This window comes from Squalius cephalus (assembly GCF_949319135.1).
Source record: "Squalius cephalus genome assembly, chromosome: 22".
Taxonomy (NCBI): domain Eukaryota; kingdom Metazoa; phylum Chordata; class Actinopteri; order Cypriniformes; family Leuciscidae; genus Squalius; species Squalius cephalus.
In genome coordinates, this window is record NC_137143.1 from 22,299,953 (window position 1) to 22,319,854 (window position 19,902).

Below are 19,902 nucleotides of genomic sequence, written 5' to 3' on the forward strand. Positions count from 1 at the left end.
GTTAAACGTCTCGCTTTAACGACGTAATTTCTAAAGTCATGTTTTACTACTAAGTTTGCGGCAGCATTGTGTGCCACCATACCACACAGTACAGGACGCTGCGGGTTCTCACTTAGACTTTTATTTTGAAAGACGAGAGTTTGTCGCTGTCTTCACTTGCGCTTTAAACCATTCACACGTGGAGTAATGTCCAAAGCAAGTGAGTATATGTACTTTTGAGTATTTTTTCACTTATAGAGCATTTAAAAAAGTGCTGACATAATGGCCATTTTAATTAATTACTTTAACCATGTTACAGAGCAAAAACGAGCGAAACGGCTGGGGTTTAGCGGCAAAAAGGTGCGTAATCTAGCCTACATGCTAACTAAGTTACTGTCAAATCAATGTTCCCTTTAGTTCTGTTGAAGTTAAGATGACATGCTTACTGTGTCGACGTGTACCAGAACTACCAGTCAAATGTTTGGACACTCCTACTCATTCACTGTTATTATTTACACATTTTAAATAATAAACACTATGAAACATTACTATAATGGAATTGTGGGAAATATGTTGTTTATCAGAAAGAGTGGCATGCATGGTTATCAGAAAGATAAACAAATCAAAACTATCCTATATTTGAGTTTCAACGTGACACTTTTTGCCTAGATTACAGCTCTGCACATTTTGGACCAACTTTATGAGGAATTTAAGATAATGAGAAACATAATTTCAGTGTCCCAGCTTTTGACTGGCAGTGTATGTTGACTGTCTTCTCTAAAGTCCAAGGATGGACAGCAGTCTCAAGGAGGGAAGAAAGATCCTGGCGTACCCAATATGCGCAGCTTCAAAGAACACAGTCAGAGACAAGCTGAACTCCGAAAACAGAGGGTGAGGAAGGGATCTGTACTACCTTTTCTAAATATGTTGCACGTTTCCAGATCTGAGTAACATATAAGTTCACCTTTATTTATATATTGATGTATATCACAACAAATGTTAATGTGCAGTTTGTGTCAACTGTTTTCTAGTTGGAGGAGCAACAGGAGAGACAGAGGTTGTCAAGAGATAAAGAGATGATGAAAAGGAGAAGTCTGGACAGTTTCCAGAAAGACATCCAGTTACGACAAAGAGAGTTTGAACAGAGGGTTGGTGTCTATGACATTTTACTATTGAAGACAAAGTTTTAGCCTTTCACTTGAATAGAATTTAATAAATTCATTGATTTAAAATATACTACCATACAATTTTTTTTTTTTTTTTTATGTTTGCAAATTGCATTATATAATTTGACCTAGGGCTGCACGATTAATCACAATTAACATGAAATCGTGCTTAATACGATTTGGCTTATTGTGGCTTATCTTTTTTGCATTTGCAAATCATTGTAGATCTGCACCTTTGTCTTAATAACTCTTTATTGTTAATGCAATGAATGCAGGAAAATCAAATGCAAAACCTGGAGAAGCATGTAAACTTTGAAACTGAGAACTCAAGAAAGGCATACTGCAGAGAATTTAAAAAGGTACTGTTTCCTGTACTGGCATGTTTTGATAACCCATTATACTTCCCCTTAAAGATGAACCTCTATTGGCCATTTCTTAATGACAATTTACTTCTTTTGTCTCTTTTTATATTAGGTAATAGAGGCAGCAGATGTTATTTTAGAGGTTATGGATGCCAGAGATCCCTTAGGCTGCCGCTGTCCACAGGTTGAACAGGCTGTTGTCCAAAGTGGAACCAACAAAAAAATTGTACTCGTTCTAAATAAAATTGGTAAGGGAGAATTTTTGCATGTCCAATTGAAAACTTCATTCTGCAACAGACAAAAAACTGTTGTTTTTTTTCTCGACTTTGTCCACCTAAAGATTTGGTGTCCAAGGATATTGTGGAAAAATGGATCAAGTATCTTCGCAATGAGTTTCCTACTGTGGCTTTCAAATCCTCCACTCAGCAGCAGAACAAAAATTTGGTGAGCGCTACAATTCATAGTTTTCAATCACATGACCGGCGCAGAAACCAGGAGGGCAAAACATCCATAGAACTGAAGCACAGGCCTGTCAAAATTTCCATCTGTTTCAAGCCACGAATATTTAGATCACCTCTCAAAAGAAAGAAACAAAAATGTGTGAACAAAATGCAAGTTTTGGCCTCTTGTGATCCATAAACAACACCCGCTGAGACATTCTAAAACGCTTAATGTGAAAAGAAAAAAAATCAGTGTTATTAAATGATCAAATTCAGTTCACACTTTATTGGTGATGCATTCTATATACAGCTGAGCAGATGAGCGTGGAATATGAACACAATGTGCTAAATGGTTAAGTGTTTTTTTTTTATTTATTGTGTTTTTAAATAATGTTTTTCTATGGAAAAATGCTTAACAAGTAACTGCATGCTGTGTTTAAGGTCTTTGTTCATCTGCTTGCCTGTGCATAGTATGCATGATAATTAAGGTGTATATTGAATTTGGTATTTTAATATCACTGTACTTAGTACAACCCTGGTAAAAATGACTGGCAAGCATGGAGGAAAGTCTTGTTTTGCTCTCCAGGTGGGCGGTCCTGTAAAGGTGTTTTATTTACTGTGACCTATTTATTATATACTGTAGTGTTATAGTAACTTTTTTTCTGTTGTCTGACTTTCACAGAAACGCAGTCGTGTGCCTGTGACCCAGGCTACTCAAGAGCTGCTCGAAAGCAGTGCGTGTGTCGGGGCGGATTGTTTAATGAAACTATTAGGAAACTACTGCCGGAACCAAGATATAAAAACGGCCATAACTGTAGGAGTGGTTGGTAAGTTGTTTTTGGCAATATGATATGTACAAAAAATAAATTCTGCCGTAAATGTCTATAAAAGTTACCGAAATGTTTCAGGTTTTCCGAATGTGGGGAAAAGCAGTTTAATTAACAGCTTGAAGCGTGCTCGTGCATGTAATGTTGGAGCTACACCTGGAGTTACCAAGTATGCTAATAAGTTTTGTTTTTTGTCAGTATTTTTTTTTGTTGTAAATATAAAGACAATTTTTCTATCATTCTAAGCTGCCTTTCCCTCGAATCAATGTGTTTTTCAGGTGTTTACAGGAGGTCCATCTAGACAAACATATCAAACTTTTAGATTGCCCTGGTATTGTAATGGCAACCTCAACCAGTGATGCTGCCATGATCCTTCGTAACTGTGTGAAGATTGAGCAGCTGGTGGACCCAATTCCACCCGTTGAAGCCATATTGAGGCGCTGCAATAAAATACAGGTTTGCAACTTATATTTCAAGAACTTCAGTTTAATTGAATGTGGAATCACAGTGTTACATATGATTGAGAGCCAGTTGGTTTTTAATCTTTCTTGTGTAGATTATGGATCATTATGGAATTCCAGACTTCCAGACAGTGCATGAGTTCCTGGCCTTACTTGCCCGTCGTCAAGGCAAGCTGAGGAAAGGAGGGCTTCCTGACTCCGACAAAGCTGCCAAGAGTGTTCTTATGGATTGGACAGGGTGAGGTTATAGTCCCGGTGAATTTAACGTCAGTTTCGTGTTGACCTTTTAAAAATTGTTTACCCAAAAATAAAAATTCTGTCATTTACTCACCTTGTTCACCTGTCTTCTGTGGTAGAAAAAATAAATTATATTTTGAAGAATGTTTAAATTGTTTGCACATACAATGAAAGTGAATGGGGTCCAAAATTGGCTTTCATTTTATGGTAAAAAAAACCCCACAGACATTTTTCAAAATATCTTCTTTTGTGTTTCACAGAAGAAAGTCCCTTTAAGGTTCAACTTAATGTAAATAAGAAAATGTGATATCAAGTGAACATAATTTTGAAAACTTTCATCATTTACTCACCCTCATGTCGTTTCAAACCCAAAGTACTTTGTCCACATTTGAAACACAAATAAAGATGTTTTTAATATTCTCTCATCAATTTTTTTGCGTTTTTGCGGACTGAAAACGCAAGCTTTTTAAAATAGGGTTTCAAAGTCCACGTTTTTGAAAACGATGTTACTATCGTCTCCAAGTAAGCAACAGAAACGTGAATTTGTGAAAACGGTGACATCATGCACATGTGTATTACGTGTTTAGTCTATACGCTGATTTCACGCAGCCGCCATTTTGAAATCGAAAGCGAGGCTCCGGTGGGAAAAACCCCGGAAGTAAAGATAAACAACAATGCCTTTGGACTACCAACCTGAAGCTGCTACCGCGATTTACACTTTTGGATGTTAATATCCAATATAGGATATGTATATAGTTAATTCCTGCTTCTTTTTTTACTTTCTGAATTATATTAAAAAAATATATATTTATAAATGAATTTCACTGTATATAGTCTAAAGTATGAAAGAAATGTATGTACAGTTTTAGAATTGACATAACATCATTAAACACAACAATACGCCATCGCATTCACGACTCTCCTGTGATTAAAGGCGACACTTCCGGTTTTCTTCCCACCGGAGCCTCGCTTTCGATTTGAAAATGGCGGCTGCGTGAAATCAGCGTATAGGCGTGTAATGTTTATTTACAAGTGACATTGCCAACTACTGGCCTCGGATGCATAACACAGCGTTTTTAGTCGTTTTCGCTGATCCTTGTGAACTGGGATAGTTTTGATAACATCAAAACAAAGCAAAGCATAAACTTTTCCATTTTAAGTACATCATTGTCGTGTTAACACCCTAAATTTGCCTCAAATCTTTTACTAGCACAGCTGTTACTTGTTGGTCAAAAACAGTCGTCTGTAGTGTAAAGTACATTTAGAAGTCTTTCTCTGTCTTGTACAGGGGTCGTATCAGCTACTTCACACATCCTCCTGAGACTCACACGCTGCCCACGCATGTCAGTGCTGAGATTGTAGCTGAGATGGGCAAAGCATTTGACTGGGATGAACTGGAGAAGGGAAATCTAGAGGCAATGGCTGGTAACTCTGGCTATACTATTAATGAAATAGACATAACATATTTTATATAAGTTTTATAACCACACATTACACATACACACATTTGCCATTATTATTTTATTTTATTTTTTTACAATTTAGAGTGTGGCACATCAGATGCACAGATGGGGTTCTGTATGGCTACATCTGGATTGACAGAAGGCGGTCAAGGAGAAGATCTAACAGAACTGCAAATGGACAGACCATCAGAGGACCCTGAACTTCAAGACACAGTTGAATCAATGGATGCAGATGAGGACCCAGAGGTACATCCATTACATGGTTCAGTTCCTAATTCAAGATAATTTTACATACACATATATTCATCATTCAGGTTGGTTTGGTGGCGATTTGTTATGGTGTGTTTTAAGACTCGGATCTCATTTTTGACTTTAAATTATAATTCTTCTATTAAGTTTGGACCGATGACCGTTGAGCTCAAGGTTCCCAAGACAAAAAGCAGTGGTGCAATTGAAGCTGTAGGCCCAAAGCCAGTGGACCTAAAAGACATTCTGGATGTGCACCCACTCCTGCAAGGTCAGGCCCTCTTGGCTGCCAACAAAAAAAGAAAGAAGCAGCAAAAGAGAGCTGGTAAGACCCTCTTTGTTTGGAATAAATTCATCCACGAGTGATCCCCGTGCATACATGTATTACAAGCTGAGCACACTGCTTTAAAACTATGTATTATAACATCACTTCTCTTTTTTTCTTCTTTCATAGATAAACTCGGCACCAAACTTTCAGATTCTCTTACCTCAGCTTTAAATTTCTCCTTCTCTGACAGCTGATGCGATGAGCATTACACCAAGATGCTCTGGGAGTTCATTCTACTTTCTCCTTAGAAATACTAACATACTTGTATATTTAAATGATCTACAATTTAAAATATGCAAATAAATCATCTTTTCTCTGACTGAGAAGAATGACTCTACTAGACCTCTATGACTATTATTGACCTCCTTTCTACCCATAAATCAGAAAATCAAAAAATTTAAGTTACTGTGACAACTTTCTCAAAGTCCTGGTACCAGTTTATTCACTTTTATAAGTAATAGTAAAACCAGATTGTGAAGGAAGAGCAGCCTATACTTTAAAGCATGGCTACTTGCTTTAACTAAATTATACATAAATGCATAAAATAAAAACACGCATACACGCATAAATATTTTGCATACATAACTTTATTACTATTTTCCACATTTTAGAATAATATTGTAAAAGTGAATAGGTGTTTCAACTTTTGTCTGGTGCTGTAAAAAAATGTATAAAAATTATTTAAGCTTTTAAAACTTAGATGTACACGTGTACATGGCCGTGTTCTTGTGGAGGGAAATTATTTATTTATTAATTATATAATATTATAATAGTTTTTATTAATATGTTGAGTGATCTTTTTTTTTAAAGTCATTTTTATTAGTTTTGTTTTGTCTATTTATTGTTAATTTATTTAAATTTTAGTTTTAGTAATTTTAGTAGTGCATCTTAAAATACTTTTAATTTTTTTCAAATTTTCTAAACTATTAAATTAAGTTTTACATGACATATTTTAATTGTATTTTATTTCATCTTTATTTTAATTAACGTAAACTATTATTAATAGATTTAGGTTTTAGTAAACAATAAGATGGTTGAGTGTGATGGATGGGGAGAGATGAGGCTCAGTCTGTCCAAAACAAGGAAATCCTCATGCGAGTAATGGCGATACTTCCAGCAAACTCGCTGTACTTCTGCTAACACCAACCTGGTAACTCAACTAACTTTATTTCCACCCCTTGAAGATCTGACACGTATGTATAAGACTTGTTAATCTCACAGTAATTATGAGTGAATGGAAATTGAAGAAATTAAATCCAGGCAACGTGCCAATTTGACGTTGGATGACATGTCAACTAGCTAGCTAGTTAGCCTAGCGCTAACAGCTGGATGGTGCTAAAAACAACCGTTCCGGGTTTGTTAATTGCGCTTTAGGAATTGACATATGCAGTTACAGTTGCTTACTGTTGTAAATAACTAATACACAAGTTAATTTGCTTAATGTTAACGAACTTGCTCAACTTCGGCTAATCCCGACCTATAGCAAACTATTACATAACTCACAGCAGAGCTAACTGCACTATCATAATTTAAAAAGTGTTTTTGTCCATTTATAGCTAAAGCAATACGTTCAGATTAGTGTTTGTGCCTGATATTTTGTTAATATTTAGAGGGACAGTCTTAAAGGCAAATCCCCCCCAAAAATTGTATTTTGGTTAGCTGTCATCTGGTAAATTCTGTACTTCCCCATGATAGAGCTGCAGATTTAAATCCTATGAGATATTACGGATTTATCTTAAATGTTAAGCAGTAGTTTTTGGTCAGACATGTTTTCTTGTAAGTTAAAAAAATATTTCACTTGTCTGTCATTTCATATTGTTGCGTATGTTTTATATGAGTTAAATGGTTAGTGTTATAGCCTTTAACAATACTGTATTTATAATATTATGAATATTTATGATATAAATGAACTATAATATGCTTCCTGCTTAAAAAGTCTGAGAGTTTAAAGTATTTGCTGATTGTGCTTTGGTAGAGTATTATATTTCTCTTTGAATGCAACTATGTGAGTGATGACTCCGATAAGTATAATTTCCCTGTTCCTCAAGTCTTCATTGTCCAAAAAGAGAAGTGATCATCCCTGTTATTTCCTTTCATACTGCTGATCCTGTAGCATTATTACCAACTTTATCTTGATGCTTTCACCATTGCAGCTTGTTAATTCTTCTCATACTTGACCCGTGGAACCAGCGTAGCCATGTCATCCCGAGTGTTGCTACGGCAACAGCTGATGCGGGAGCAGGCGCAGGAGCAGGAAAGGAGGGAGGCGCAGCAGCAGGCGTCTGTCGCTCAGCTCCGCCCTACAGATTCCACTCCCGCCATCTCCGTCACGGTGCCACACATGGGTGCCCGTCCTCCTCCAGCTCAAGTACCTGTGGAGATTCTGAAGGTGGGTCGGACCTTCTTATGAGCCTTAAAGAAGTCTCTCTCGGTCGAAAAAACGTTCTACTACTGTGCACTCGAGTAGCATCCTAACTGCTGTCTACATGTCTAGTAACCGTGACACAATTAGCTGAAAGTTTGAAGCTTGACCAAAAAAAAAAAAATTTGTTAGAAAATGAAAATAAACATTGCAAAAGAAACTCTTATGTATAAAAAATGTGGAATAAATGCTTCAATTTAAAATGTAAAAGTTACTTAAATACTCAACCTAAATTTAATTATTTTTAATTTATTTAAATTACTACATGATCATTTTTAAATATTACAGACATTTTCAAAAATAAGACATTCTGCAGTCCACTAAAATTTAGTTTTCATGTCACATGCATAAAATGTAGTCAACATTAGTGTGAGTTCCCTTTTTTATATAAAGTGGCGAAATTTCGCTCCTCATGACTAATACACGGAGTGGAACGTATTGTAGGGAATGAAATGTCACTGATATCTTTACATGACCATTGACCCAGTGTTTTGACTTTGCTGTAGGTGCAAACTCATCTTGAGAACCCAACTAAATACCACATCCAGCAGGCTCAGAGGCAGCAAGTGAAGCAGTACTTGTCCACCACGCTAGGCAATAAAGTTGCCACACAAACTCTTGGTGTATCCCCCGTCCCGCAGTCAAGCTCTGCTCCGGAGATGGGCCCTTCTGCAAGCAGTGCTCCCAATAGCCCTATGGCACATCTTAACCTGGGCTCCAACAAAGAAGAGGTAAAGCACATCTAAATATACACTGATATATTTATTTATATCTAAACAGTAGCAGCTCCTGACTGTAAATTTAGGTAGGACAGATTCTGGGTCTTAACGCCAATTTATTATGAACATTTTGTAAGCTTTATATTGTAATCGCTGAACATATTCAGTGGTTGTTTTTGGCACCATCCAGCTGTTAGCGCTAGGCTAACTAGCTAGCTAGTTGACATGTCATCCAACGTCAAATTGGCACGTTGCCTGGATTTAATTTCTTCAATTTCCATTCACTCATAATTACTGTGAGATTAAAAAGGCTTATACATACGTGTCAGATCTTCAAGGGGTGGAAATAAAGTTAGTTGAGTACTCAACCCCATCACACTCAACCATCTTATTGTTTGTAATTGTTAACTAAAACTAAATCTATTAATAATAGTTGTCGTAAATTATGCATAATTACAACTAGCCCTAATTCTATCGTAAGTACATGTTGTTATTAACATTACTCAGTACTTGTGTATATAATTATACTGTAACAAGGACACCTTCAAATAAAGTGTATCCCAATTATGTTTTTACTGTGTGCCACTCTTTTGACACGTGTTCACATGTTTACCTTTCTCTGTTCAACTTGCCCTCTCACTAGTTTTGTGTCGCATTTAACTGCAAAATACCACACCAGCAGCTTAATTATATCTGCACCCCTCTTTCACTCCATACAGCACTTCTGTTTTAGATCGCCCACAAAACACACTCTTGTTAAGAATACAGTTCATTGGTTCCTTAAATACATACCTGTTTATAACTCACTTTTTCTAAAGCGATTAGATATGCAATAAGACAGTACTCATTCTAAACCTTGACTGCATCCCCTCAGATGGATGATGTAATCGACGACATCATCAGCCTTGAGTCCAGCTTCAATGATGACATCATGTCACTGATAGATTCTGGCCTACAACTCCCGAACACGGTAAGCTGAGCGATGATCTTCATTATTGATGAACACATCCATAACATTACGGCAATGTTCTGAATAAAAGGCTCTTTGAACCCCATCTATATTTGTGGTAAACCGCCACAAGCCATTCTGAAAGCTACCGAGAGATCATTTCCTGAACGCAAATGTCGCCACCCCTTTTAAGAGTGAATGCTAACCACTGCACTTATGAGGGAGGCGATAAATGGGGATGCACCTCGGCAATCGACATAAACATTCACTGCAGTGCTGACACTTAACTAACACCTGCCAGGCAGGAATTAACAGGGAGGGCACAAAAAGGACTGTGAACGGACTGTACAGAGCATGGCAAATAGAAAGAACTCTAGAAACGACTGGAGAAGGATTTTCCTTTATTTATTTTCTGGAGGGAAGAGAAAAAAGTGAGTTGACGTAAAATGAGGATTTTAGTTTTATTGCAGGAGCATGAAAGAAAAAGAAAGGTAAAATCTTATTCTTGAATTACTAGCCATTTCTTAGTCTGTATCCTTAAAGACTTAAATCTGTTTTGAATCTGCTGTTTTAAAATGAAAATAATTTTAGTATAATTTATCAATATATATTTCATTATAATATCAGAAGAAAATTGCATAATAAAATAAAATCATTTGAATTAATGTTGATTATAATGATTAATTTGTCTGCAAATTGTTTTTTCTTCCTCATTGTGTGAATAATATGAATAGTTCAGTAATTAAATTTGGATGTAATAATGTATTCACGTCCAGAATAATAGCACTACATTTACTTTGAATAATAAAATGGCAAGATTTTCCCTCAGTTATAGCACATCAATGTTCCTTGCAAAGTTTATTTAAATTCATGTTCTTAAACAATAGTGTACTTGATGGGAAAGCAAATTTTGATTTTAATCAATGTGTTTTAGGCTGATGTAAACACCATATTACCACAATATGTTTCCTGGTACAGCTCAGTGTTTTGATTTGATTTCTCTTCTCCGTTGTTGTCTTAGCTGCCAGGTAACCTTCTGGATGTCTACAGCAGTCCTGGCATGGCAACCCCCAACATCACCGTCAGCAATTCCTGTCCAGCAGATCTGCCCAACATCAAAAGGGAATTTTCTGGTAATGTTTCACTCAACAGCCTCTGTGTTCCATTGGTTTCAACTGTTTGTTGTGTTATGAATCTACAGTATTGTGTAGTAGTCATAATAGCTGTTTATTGTCAGACACAGATGCCAGAGCTTTCATGAAGGAGAGGCAGAAGAAAGATAATCACAATCTCAGTGAGTTCAAAAGACACATGCTCCAGTTGTGTATTGTTTGTTTACCGTGTCATTACATGACTCAGCACAAATCTGTGTTTTGCCTTGTGTAGTTGAAAGGCGGAGAAGATTCAACATAAATGACAGAATAAAGGAATTAGGAGCTATGATACCCAAATCCAGTGATCCGTAAGTTTCTTTCCTTGAAACCTTAAGCTTTTTTTTTAAAGAAAGCACACACACTTTTTTTTTTTTTACATTTTTTTATGATATTAAAAAACTTTTGATCTAAAGGCTTATGCTTGAAATTAGTTTTGATGACAATTATAAATGCCAAAACTAAAAGAAAATGTAGTTCTCTCTTAAATTGTTACTAGTTGAGCCACTGCAATGTATATATGGCACATCATCATAGTGATGTTATAAACTATTGTATAAGTTTGGGTCAGTCTTTATTTTCCTGAAAGAAATGAATACTTTTATTGAACAAAGTGACAGTAAAGACATAATGTTATATTAAATACATAATGTTACAATGTATTTCTATTTCAAATATAAGCTGTTCATATGAACTTTATATTCATCAAAGAATTTGTCCACAAATAATAAGCAGCATAGCTTTTCAACATTAATAATATTAAGAAATGTTTCTTGAGCACCAAATCAGCATATAAAGTAAAGTAATGGCTGCTGAAGATTAAGCTTTGCCATCACAGAAAAAAAGTTACATTTTATAATATATTCAAATAGAAAACAGTAATTGTAATTTCAGGATATTACTGTTTTTACTGTATGCTTGATCGAATAATTGCAGTCTTGGTGAGCATAATACATTTCCTAAGAAACAATCTTACTGACCCAAAACTTTGGAACGTGTGTGTGTGTGTGTGTATGCATAATGTTTATCTCCTGTCTGGTTGAAATGGCAGGGAGATGCGTTGGAACAAGGGAACCATTTTAAAGGCTTCTGTTGATTATATAAGAAAACTGCAGAAAGAGCAACAGAGGGCCAAAGAGATTGAGATGAGGCAAAAGAAAATGGAACAATCCAACCAGGCCCTGCTGCTCCGCATACAGGTATGTGAAACGTCAGCTTTCCTGTCTGTACCAAAAAAACATTCCCATTTAACACTTAACTTGTTCCACTTCCTTATTATGTTAAAACCTGTGAAAAGATAGACTCTAACACCCACTTCTGTTTGTTGCACACAGGAATTAGAGATGCAAGCTCGTAGCCATGGCCTCAGCACAGCTGTGTCACAAGGCCTGAGCACAGATGCTTCCTTCCTTCAGCAACAGCTACTACAGGCAAACCAGTCCATGCAGCCTGGCGTCGGGGAAGGCCAACCTCAGAGCCACCTCATCATGGATGCTGCATTGGCACAGACTTCCCCCTCTCCCTTCCTCACTATGCCTCCCTCCGGCTCCCCGGCTGCTGCGGCAGTAAGCGGCCCTCTCGATCTGGATACCTTTAGCTTTGCAGATCTGGACGACCCTACGGCCTCTGATCTTTACTCTGACGTGGGTCTCAGTGACATTCTGATGGATGACAGCTGCACGATGCCCACTGTCAGGTCTTCAGATATGCTCTTTTCCCCTGGAGCATCCAAGACCAGCAGCCACGATAGTAGTGTAAACATGGAGGATGACTTGTGACAGAACGGACCGCTCTATGTATGTTTCTGTGCTTTTCCTCATGTGGGATGACGTGGAATGTTTTAAAGGGACAGTGAGTTCTAAAAAAATTCTGTCATTTAGTCCAAGCCTGTATGACTTACTTTCTTCTGTAGAACATAAAGAAGATATTTTGCTAAATGTCTCAGTTAGAGCTGCACGATTAGTAATGGATCAAGTGGTCTTTATGAGTGAGTCATTGAATCATTCATTCAAATTAATTAAACATTTTTATAGAGACCGAAGCAATTAACATTTTATCAGAACTTCTAGAAATAAATGCAAGTTATTTTGTTTAGTTGTCTGTTTAGAATCGTGGGGCAATCATGATCTTTATTTTAAACAAACAAAATTGTGATTCTCAATTTATCCAGAATCATGCAGCTCTAGTCTGTTGTGTTGAAGTCAATGGTCACCAAAGCAGTTTGGTTACCAACTTTCTTCAAAATATCTTCTTTTGTGTTCTGCAGACATTTTGATGGATTTTTCATTGTTTGGTGGACTATCCCTTTAAAGAACACTCCGTGTTGTTGTTCTCTTTGATTCAAGGCAGTTCATTTAAAAATGTAACTGTAGTATTACAGCGTTTCATTGACAGTCAGTGATTGCAACACTCCCAAATGTTTATACCAAGTCTGAAACGCACCCAAACCGTTTAGCCTTTTTGTAGCTAAAATGTAGGACGTTTTAGCCTTTCTAAGCCTTCCTTTAGCCTTCAGCTGCCATAAGGGTAAATCATGTGACATTTATTAATGTGATAGATGTGTTATTAGACTCTGCATTCAGAGCATGCAAATGCACATATATATGTTTTTGGAGTGTAGTAGTCACTTTATAGTCACTTACCATACCAAAGGGATGTTTCGGAGTTGTGTTTAATTGCAAGAACTCATTATTTATATTGTTGATGAAAATGTTCAAGCAATATTTACTGCGTATATCAGAAAAGTCTATTTTTAACACTTTGCTGGCTTTACTTTCAGCCTAGTACTTGCATATTTACTACTAACTGGTTTGAAATTTCTACTTTTTATTTGTTTGTTTACAACACTTCCTTTTAAGCTTAGTTAATTTGACCTTTTTCAATGTTACATTGCTACACAAATTTGTGACGGTGCTGGTGTTCATACATGTTTTTTTTTTTTTTGGGAAAATTCATTCGGTAACACTTTACAATAAGGTTCAATTTGTTAACATTAGTTAGTTCATTAGTTAACATGAACTTGCAATTAATAAAGCATTTATTAATCTTAGTTCATATTAATTTCAACATTTACCAATATGTTATTAAAGTCAAAAGTGGTATCTGTTAATATTATTTGATGGATCTGAGCTGACATAAACTAAAAATGACCAGTTATATATTTTTTAACTAACATTCAAAGATGAATAAATGCTGTAATAAATATATAGCTTATTGTAGTTAATGCATTAGTAAATATATAGCTTATTGTAGTTAATGCATTAGTAAATATATAGCTTATTGTAGTTAATGCATTAGTAAATATATAGCTTATTGTAGTTAATGCATAACTAATGGAACCTTATTGTAAAGTGTTACTTCCTATATATATATATATATGTTCAAAAAATTATTTGGCATTAATACGTCAGGTATCATAAAAAACAATATCAAACAAATTCTAGTTATACTAGAAGTTAATTTCTACCAATTCTAAAAATAATATATTTAAAGATTTTATGCTGAATAAATTAATATTAATGTATTATGAACAAACTTGATTTTTCAATGTACAGTAGTATATTTATAAATTAACATTTAACCTCAATTAATTGATGTTGTAAAAATTGTTCATTGTTACTTCTTGATACCTGATGCATTAACTTAAGTTAATGAATTATGCGCAAAGTGTTACAGATTTTTGGAATGTATATAAGGAAACAAGCCACATAAACATCATGCACAAATAGCTTTTCAGGTGTAAAACTTCACAAGCTACCTCTGCCTAAAGTGCTTTTTCAAGCAATAGATCTAAATCAGCATTTTGTTAGATGCAGCTAAATATACACCTACCTGCGAATGTAAATGTTCTGTAGATCTGCTCAGAAACATGACATTGAGCGTATTGCCGGTCAAAGCCAAATTAAGTTTCATCTCTGATCAGACTGTGCCTTTAGCTTCAAGGAACAAAAGTCATTTGTTTGGTTTGTAAATATAGAGAAATGAATACAAATGAGTCTTTACATTTTTAGAAGTTGTTCTCTGTGAGTTCTGCAGCAATTCAAATGAATGTGATATATAAAACTATACGATTTAAAGCTAAAAGCATAGACTTGTAAAATATATTTCAAAACTTGAATGTTTGAAATGATTTATGTGAAGTACAAAGCAATAAAAATGTTTGTCACATGTGCTGACAGTACAGTCCTTAGAAATAAGCATTGGTGTGTGTCTAAAGACGTATGTCTACTCATTAAAACCGAATTGCCAGTTATATTTCAGCTTCCCTGTTTATTGCCGTCTTTACTTTCATTACATCTGTACTCAATTAAAGGAAGGTGTTGTTCTTTTTTTATATTATAAACAGATTTTTTCAAGCGCATAATTTATAATTGAGAAAAAACATTTATTTAAATTTGAATGTGTTGGTGCATTTAATTGGCTGATAATAATAAACTGATCTAATGAAAAAATCTTATGCTTGACTTTTTTTCAAATGTTTCTCATTATTTAAAAAAAAAGATTCCCATACAACAATATAACTCATTTGTCATTGTTTATTCAATCAAATTTGCACATTAATCATTTGCACATTTACCTCCATTTAATATGCCAGATTTGATGTGCAAGTTATCAGTTTTAGGTAAACAAATCTAGTAGCTCTTTTGCATACATTGGCAAACTTGCATTCTTTTCACACAAAAGAGCTTTAAAACATAAAAAAGAGAGAAGAACTGTTTTTATTTTTATATATAATATAAGATACATTTAGTATAATGCATTCTAACATTGTCTTGCCATATATAGGCTACATATAAATCATTTGCAGTGTACCTTTGACAATTTATTTGACCAATTATGTTTACTCTCAAATTGCAATGAGCTGGACAAAAACTTTAATATTTTGATATATTGTATATGCATTTTTCCTCTGATGCAGTGTGAAAATGCAGTATCAAATGCAGCCGTGCAGTATCATCAACAATCAACCAGCAGATTTACATGCTTGTGAAATCAGCATTGGCTACATTCCATTCCAGCCTGATCTGATAGTCATGACCAGTATATAAATGACAGTGAGACTGTGCAGCTAGTGAAACAGAAGCTGAGAGAGTTCCATGCCGAGCTCCAGACACTCAGCCGTCTGTAGACAGAGGTCGCACGTGGAGCAGTCGAAGGCGTTTTCTCCCCAACTGCAGCCGCACGCCTGCACGAACTCGGCACAGCTGCAGCATTGGCAAAAATCTATGAAGTCCTCCAGAGAGGAAGGGTCGCAACAACATGCTTGAGAGCAGAAGGATGTACAGATTGAGGCCACGCAGAATTGACAACCATCACCAACGGCCAGCAAGCAATCCCAAAACTTGCAGAACAAACACGCTAACAGAAAGGATGCACACAGGTCTAGAAGTGCAAGAAAAGAAGAGAAGAAAATGCATTACGTGTGAGATTAAATGCATGGTCTGCATTCAACACAACATTTTTTTTTTATTAAAAAGAGGTTTCGGTGAGCCATTTGCAATGGAAGTGAATGAGGCCTTATGAGAATAAGCGTATAATTTTATAAAAGCACTTACATTAGTCTGATAAAGTCACTATGAAATCAAAATAGAACATTTTTGCTTGTTTTTTATGGAATATTGCAGTATTCATTATAATTCATTTGTCCATGCACATCATTTTTTTTTTTTTAAATTCATGTGCCATCGTAATCTTCAATGAAAATAACTTCCCCTCCCTCTTGCATTGACTTCTCTTCTCTTCTCTTCTCTTCTCTTCTCTTCTCTTCTCTTCTCTTCTCTTCTCTTCTCTTCTCTTCTCTTCTCTTCTCTTCAGGTGTGAGGGCGGAACAACCTGTCACTCACATGAGATCACAACAATAGCAAACCACAACCATTCCCGATGGACAAAATCAAGTCCCGTCCATTTTTCCTTGTTCGAGAAGCCGTTTCACTCATATATAGGTCACAACAGGGAAGAAAAGACTTTCAAAACTTCTGTTTCATGACGACTTTAAAACTATTATTTGAGCTGTAAAGTTGTTTAAAGGAGTGGTATATTGCCCTTTTCATAAGATGTAAAATAAGTCTTTGATGTCCTCAGAGTGTGTATGTGAAGTTTTAGCTCAAAATACCCCACAGATATTTTTATATAGCATGTTTAAAATTTACACTTTTTGAGGGTGAGCAAAAACGCACCGTTTGTGTCTGTCCCTTTAAATGCAAATGAGCTGTGGCTCCCAGCACAGGGGGCGGAGCTTCAATAGCTTGCATCCTTTTACCTCACACAGACTGAGACATGCACTGAAAATTTCAAAAACTTTAACCACTCAAGAAGAAGTGACAACGTGTAGACAACATTTGTGAATGGTTAGTTGATGAATTTATGTAGCTTATGTGTCATTATCTTCTAGTCATTAGCATATTCTGTCATGATAATAAATCGTGTTCCGGGGTGGGGTTTATGTAAATTTATGTAAACCCTACAAGTTTGTTGTAGTCCTTAAAAAACAATTTCTTTAAAAGAAAATATCTCCCTTTGCTTTGAACTTTGAGCGTTGTAACTTTGCAGATGTTGTTTATGCTCAAACAGCAACATTACACACTAACTAAAGTTAGCAAAATCAAATCATAATCAACCACCACTTTAAATCATATTTTTTTTACAGTCCTTTAATGTTTACACACATCGTTTATGTCTTATGGCCCCATTCACTTCCTGAGTGCCTCACTGTAAACCAGATTTTTGCTTTTTTTTTTTTTTAAGAAAAGGAGGGAAGAGTCTAAATTAATTTTTGTAATAATCAACAACATTACGCCACGAGTGCTGTCGATTGAGCTTAACTTGTATTGAACCCGGAATATTCCTTTAATGGCTGTAACACAGACAAAATATTGATGTGGTAACCACAAATAAAGCAGATTTGCTGACACTATGGTCCATCATAAAACTGCTATCCTGTTTGTATAAGTTTAAGCACCACACTAAGAAAGTTTGGGTTGTGCATGCATTCCCTCATAAATTTAGCTAAATACTTATGATAAAAGAGGACAGGAAGAAGGAAAGCTGTTATCAGTCCTGCTAGCGAGGATTTCAACTGCATCTATAATGCATTAGATGTCATAAAAATTGAATCCCTCATTTCATTGAGTCAAATGTAATTTGAGGTGTTGCTTACCTTCAGCAGGGGCTTTCAGGTTCAGACGACTTTTCGACGTGGAGGTGGAGGAGTGGCTGATTTTGCGATGACGGTGTGTTGCTTTATAAGCGGTGATATGTGAGTTTTTGAGTTGGTTTGCGGGTAGCTGAACGCAGACAGGAAAAGCATCACTGATGTCTCTGCCAGGTGCGTCTTGAAGTGGCTTTTTCGCATCTGCTGGGACTTCTTTGATATGCACGTCTATGATGAGGAGACAATTCTAAAGTTATTTGGATGTTGCCTTAAAGAATGATAGGTAGTGTGAAGGATATTTACCAAATGCTAGTGGTTTCGTTTTACTAAGAGGAGAAATAAGACATGAGTTTTCCTTCCCAGAGAGTTCATCTGTTGGTGAGAGTTCATTATCCTTTAGACATGTTCTGGTAGATTCCAAGTCTTTTTTGTCAGATGACTCTACAAAATAAATAAAGCACATTATTAGTTGCTCTTTTCCTCTATACTGATGTATTAAAAGAGAACGGGAAAGTCTTACCAGAGTTTTGAAAAGTTGATACACTTGGAACTGAATGAACTTGAGGGTCATCTTCACGAAAGCTGGATTTTGATCCAGTTGGTGACCGGCCATGTTCCTCGTCATGGTCACAATTCATCTTTTCAAACTCCTCTAACAGTATTCGCTACCACATAAATAAGTGTAAAGATGTAGAGTGAAAATGCCAGAGCATTTGAACTCCTAACTATTTCATAAAATATTCAAACACAGGAAGCACAGAGAATAGATGTGCGATAGTCTGTGGCATATATTAAATACTAATGGTAAAATACTATGGAGGAAGCTAATTGATCACTTGACATATTGATATATTATGGAACTAACAGTTAATAATGTGAACACCATTTCAGTTTTCTTGTTTTGTGAGTAATATGACTACTTTTTACTGATGGATGTAATCATTTTTGATTTATACATTTGATATGCGCAAAGTATATTGATATGCGCAAAAAAATACAAAGCTTAGCGTAAAAAAGTACTGATGGAGCAGAAAGTGCCAGAGTCATTAATCTATTATTAATCTCAATCCATTTGGCAAACATATTGTGTGACAGGGATAAGAGGCATCCTAAATGTAAAGAGGGCAATAAATTTCAGCAACCTATTAGTCCAATGTTTGCTTACCTTGAGTCAAAGGGATGCCAGGAAAATTTCTTTCCAAGCAGATTTCAAAACAAAAAAATAAGTTTGCAGGATATTAATAAACAGATAGCCTACCTAAAATTATTAAAATACAATAGAAATGAAAACATAAAAATAGTCTATACATATAATATTCTTATTAAAAAGAATTCAACATTACAAATTATTCAACCTAAATTTCACCAAAGATATTGTAGGACCAAATATTTATCGTAAAAACACACTGCTCCTCTTCATCATGTAAACAGTAGGATATCAACTTGCGGCATTGTCACCAAATTTATCCAGATACTGATATTAGCAGGCGAACAGTGATGTAAAATTTATAATAGTTACTTTGTAAACCTAAAACAATTAATGTAAATCAACAACAACATAATGTTGCCTCCCGTCTTTTTCAACTTGTTTTCTACTATTGCCGTTGCCAAAAATATATACAATCTTACGTATTATTATCTATGATCATTCAAGTTTATGAAAATTCACTAACCTTCAGCACGACATTCATCTCATTCTCATCGCCCCTCAGATACCAGACCAGATTGATACTTGCTCTGCAGGGGCCGTTGCCTAATCATTATCCATTCGTTAGCATGCTTATAGTGTTGATAGGACCACACCCCCAACCAATAAAAAAAATGCAATAACATTTATTACAACAACAATTATTATAAATAATAATAATAATAATAATATTAAATAATTATATTAAATAACTAATAGTAGTATTAGTATATAATTGTTAGTATTGTTGATGTTTTAAAATAGTACTTTTTTTTTTTTAAACAGAAAACATGTTGATTATTAAGTCTTTCAATG

At 35.4% G+C, this 19,902-nt stretch overlaps 2 protein-coding genes across 3 annotated transcripts; one reads left to right on the forward strand and one right to left on the reverse strand.

The window, feature by feature from the left end:
• Positions 1-97: 97 nt before the first annotated feature.
• gnl3l (G protein nucleolar 3 like) lies at positions 98-13,222 on the forward strand. Its single transcript, XM_079858211.1, is given in 23 exon segments — positions 98-199; positions 299-339; positions 763-870; positions 1,011-1,127; positions 1,421-1,504; positions 1,620-1,755; positions 1,848-1,951; positions 2,630-2,774; positions 2,856-2,943; positions 3,053-3,329; positions 3,331-3,473; positions 4,761-4,897; positions 5,018-5,181; positions 5,332-5,506; positions 7,663-7,667; positions 7,671-7,898; positions 8,438-8,662; positions 9,525-9,620; positions 10,621-10,732; positions 10,837-10,893; positions 10,986-11,061; positions 11,802-11,949; positions 12,085-13,222. Coding segments are annotated over 23 exon segments (3,123 nt in total). The 5' UTR covers positions 98-186; the 3' UTR covers positions 12,529-13,222.
• Positions 13,223-15,650: 2,428 nt separating this feature from the next.
• On the reverse strand, positions 15,651-19,663 carry LOC307149881 (uncharacterized protein). 2 transcript variants are annotated; one of them, XM_079856478.1, is made up of 6 exons: positions 19,574-19,663; positions 19,066-19,094; positions 18,421-18,565; positions 18,204-18,341; positions 17,907-18,128; positions 15,651-16,132 (listed from the first exon to the last, which is right to left on the reverse strand). In XM_079856478.1, the coding sequence occupies exons 3-6, from the start codon at positions 18,536-18,538 to the stop codon at positions 15,819-15,821; spliced, it is 792 nt and encodes a 263-aa protein (XP_079712604.1). In that variant the 5' UTR covers positions 18,539-18,565; positions 19,066-19,094; positions 19,574-19,663; the 3' UTR covers positions 15,651-15,818. The 2 variants fall into 2 exon arrangements, with proteins under 2 accessions (XP_079712604.1, XP_079712603.1); XM_079856477.1 differs by lacking the exon at positions 19,066-19,094.
• Positions 19,664-19,902: the final 239 nt, after the last annotated feature.

Coding starts and splice junctions, on each gene's coding strand:
- LOC307149881 (XM_079856477.1), bottom strand. Junction 18,129..18,203: donor AACGAAACCACTAGCATTTG/GTAAATATCCTT, acceptor TCCTCATCATAG/ACGTGCATATCAAAGAAGTC. Junction 16,133..17,906: donor CCTGAAAGCCCCTGCTGAAG/GTAAGCAACACC, acceptor TTGCACTTCTAG/ACCTGTGTGCATCCTTTCTG.